Genomic DNA, 2480 nt, shown 5'->3' on the forward strand with positions numbered 1-2480 from the left:
GTTAGTCATGCTTATGATTCTACGTTGTTGTGCATGCATACATAAATGTATATGGGTTCAATCGAGTTTATGTTATTGGAGAAGTGCAGCGCAAGCTAAATTGATTTGAGTACTTTGGCCTAGTTATTGCCAAAAGTATATTGAACTTTTTACTTAATATTGTGTGAACATTTTGTTTTGCTTAGCTGTCATGCTACACCACTCTGTTGAGAATTGGGTTTAGTACGGTTTGAAAAAAGTATGTAGATTTACTCCTCTAGTCCGTTTCGTTGGCATTTACTCCAGAAAGAAAGTTCGGATGAGGAGAATCGTAATGAATTTATTCAATATAACGTGAAATGAACATGTTGAAGTATTCTGACTTCAGGTACAAATTGTTACTAATCTAATGCTATGAACTTTGTTGTTACTCCGATTGTTGGAGTGATTTCTCCTGAGCACTTTCAGGAGTCCGAACCCTGGTATACCTACACGACAATGAAGAGAATTCATTCATTCTGTTGGAAGGGTCATTCATATACACATTTCTTTTCCTTGATTAATTGATGTGTACTGCCGCAGATTATTACGCAAGCGTACAGGTAATTTGTTAAAAAGAAGCAAATATTACTAGTAATGAACACTTAATTTTATTTTTCAGAGTAAAAGGACAAACGGGTTTGCTTGCCTGGTGACAAGCATTTGCAGTACAAACGAAAACCAAAGGGAGTGCCCAAAACCCAACACAAGTAGCCAAAGCACATGTGGGGTCGAGGTCAAATTACATATGTACGTTTGGGCGAGGGTTCTGGGTGCTGGCCTTAACCTAAAAATTATGGGAGTTGGTGCTACTATCGCCTTGTATCGTAGTATATTTACTAATTTACTTATATGGCGGAAAAATGCAAAATTAAAACTGGTCTTTATTGCAGATGCTTGCCAGCCACTACCAGAGAACAAACCAACATAATTAATTTGACATACAATACAAATAGCCTAATTATATACTTGGCACTTTGGGGTGGAGAGCATTGAGTGCATATTATGCGAATACGCCGTACTATTGCCCTTGAACGCACTCGCCGCCTATGGGTGTATCGTCGCGCAGCAGATGCATATACCTACTGTTCCGGTATGCATATGTACGCAGCAGAAAAGTTACCGCACAACTTGTATGGTTACAGACATATACGACGCGGTGTGACAAAAAACACACCACTACCAGTAAGCACTATATTGGCATTTTGGTGTCATATGTTACTGTAGACAAAAATCTACTGCATAGACTTTTGTTTCCATTGCTACTTGCTAACATTTGTGCCGCAAACGTAATTAACCACAAGTTGGACTTCATTTGACTTGTACAATTTCGACGTACTTGCTATGATAAAGCTATATCTGTTCGAAAGCCGGCTCGATATTACTTTCATTTATTACTGGAAGCAGCGCTATTTTATAAACCTGTTCATATTAGTTGTGTAACTGAAAGCATTCTAATCATGGAACGTGACATCTTCATTCAATCATTAACAAAAGCTTACGAAAAAAGTAGTTTCTCGACAAACCTAAGTATTAACCTTAATTTGAACATTTATTATATTATTTAATGTACAAGTTTACTCTATTCTTAATAGAGAGAAAAATAGAAATGTTTGTTGTTTGTCTATATGTCTGTATGTGTGAGCTTATTCGAGAGTGTAATAAAGCGGCAACATAGTAACAATGATGAAAACCTGCTTAACTTCCGCTTCAGCTTAACTGATGCAGAGTTGGCAGAAATTCGCATCGAGAGATATGCCATAGTGATTCATGCAATACTGCGCTTATGATTGCAACTCGAACTGAAACTAGCGGGTAAAGGAAACGTTAATTGGAGTTTTGTAAACAAAGGTTTCGCTACACACTTCTAATCATCAAACTTAATCTTTCTTTTATGGTGACTACAATTCTTACGGCGGCGGAGTTTTATAATGGTCTTTCTCCCTCCGTTGGCGGACACCTTCAACATCCCCGTTTACACAGCTGCTTCTTCGTTGTACGTAGGGTCAGCTTGTTGGAAATTTCTTTAGTATGGTAATAAAACTTCCTATTCTTTAAATTTTGTTTCTTCTATTCGACGACTGAAAAGTTAACTCATTTGCGTTTTATTTATGGCTAGTGTACCGCGTAAAATATGCGAATTAAATGAAACCAGGAAAGATATCTGACAGCATTGGCTATTCAGCCTGAACGGGACCAGACATCAGTGAGTTTATGTTTTATAATTGCTAATTTTGGGCGGGTGATCATCGCCATTTGCTTAACTCTGCGTGCCCTATGTTAGTCGTTTTTCTTACCACCGCGCTCTCTTTTGAAATAAGTAGTGAGACAGCATCATTGGGCATGCAGGGTTAATCGGCACAATCTCTCTCCACCAAACATAGTAAAAAACCAGCAAGTTAAAGAAAGGTTTGAATTTTCAATATTTTCAAGTACAATTTAATTTTTTTTTACTTTATTGT

General features: G+C 37.4%; 1 protein-coding gene across 6 annotated transcripts; it reads left to right on the top strand.

The window, feature by feature from the left end:
- The first annotated feature begins 388 nt into the window (after positions 1-388).
- LOC108377640 (uncharacterized) lies at positions 389-1647 on the top strand. 6 transcript variants are annotated; one of them, XR_001849344.1, is made up of 3 exons: positions 389-581; positions 641-1203; positions 1265-1647. XR_001849344.1 is itself a non-coding variant. In XM_017633912.1 (3 exons), the coding sequence occupies exons 1-3, from the start codon at positions 546-548 to the stop codon at positions 947-949; spliced, it is 282 nt and encodes a 93-aa protein (XP_017489401.1). In that variant the 5' UTR covers positions 389-545; the 3' UTR covers positions 950-1647. The 6 variants fall into 6 exon arrangements, 5 of the variants coding, with proteins under 5 accessions (XP_017489401.1, XP_017489402.1, XP_017489400.1 ...); XM_017633912.1 differs by having other exon boundaries at positions 641-848; positions 912-1647; XM_017633913.1 differs by having other exon boundaries at positions 641-845; positions 912-1647.
- The last annotated feature ends 833 nt before the right edge of the window (positions 1648-2480 follow it).

The sequence above is a fragment of the Rhagoletis zephyria genome, unplaced genomic scaffold (genome assembly GCF_001687245.7).
Source record: "Rhagoletis zephyria isolate East Lansing unplaced genomic scaffold, Rhagoletis_zephyria_1.1 Rzeph_scaffold_12441, whole genome shotgun sequence".
NCBI classification, from domain to species: domain Eukaryota; kingdom Metazoa; phylum Arthropoda; class Insecta; order Diptera; family Tephritidae; genus Rhagoletis; species Rhagoletis zephyria.

What these genes read in the sequence shown, in the direction of transcription:
- LOC108377640 (XM_017633910.1), top strand. Translation starts at nt 546, where the DNA reads ATGTGTACTGCCGCAGATTATTACGCAAGCGTACAG. An exon ending in ATTATTACGCAAGCGTACAG is followed by an intron (nt 582 to 640) that starts GTAATTTGTTAA and finishes TTTATTTTTCAG; the next exon opens with AGTAAAAGGACAAACGGGTT.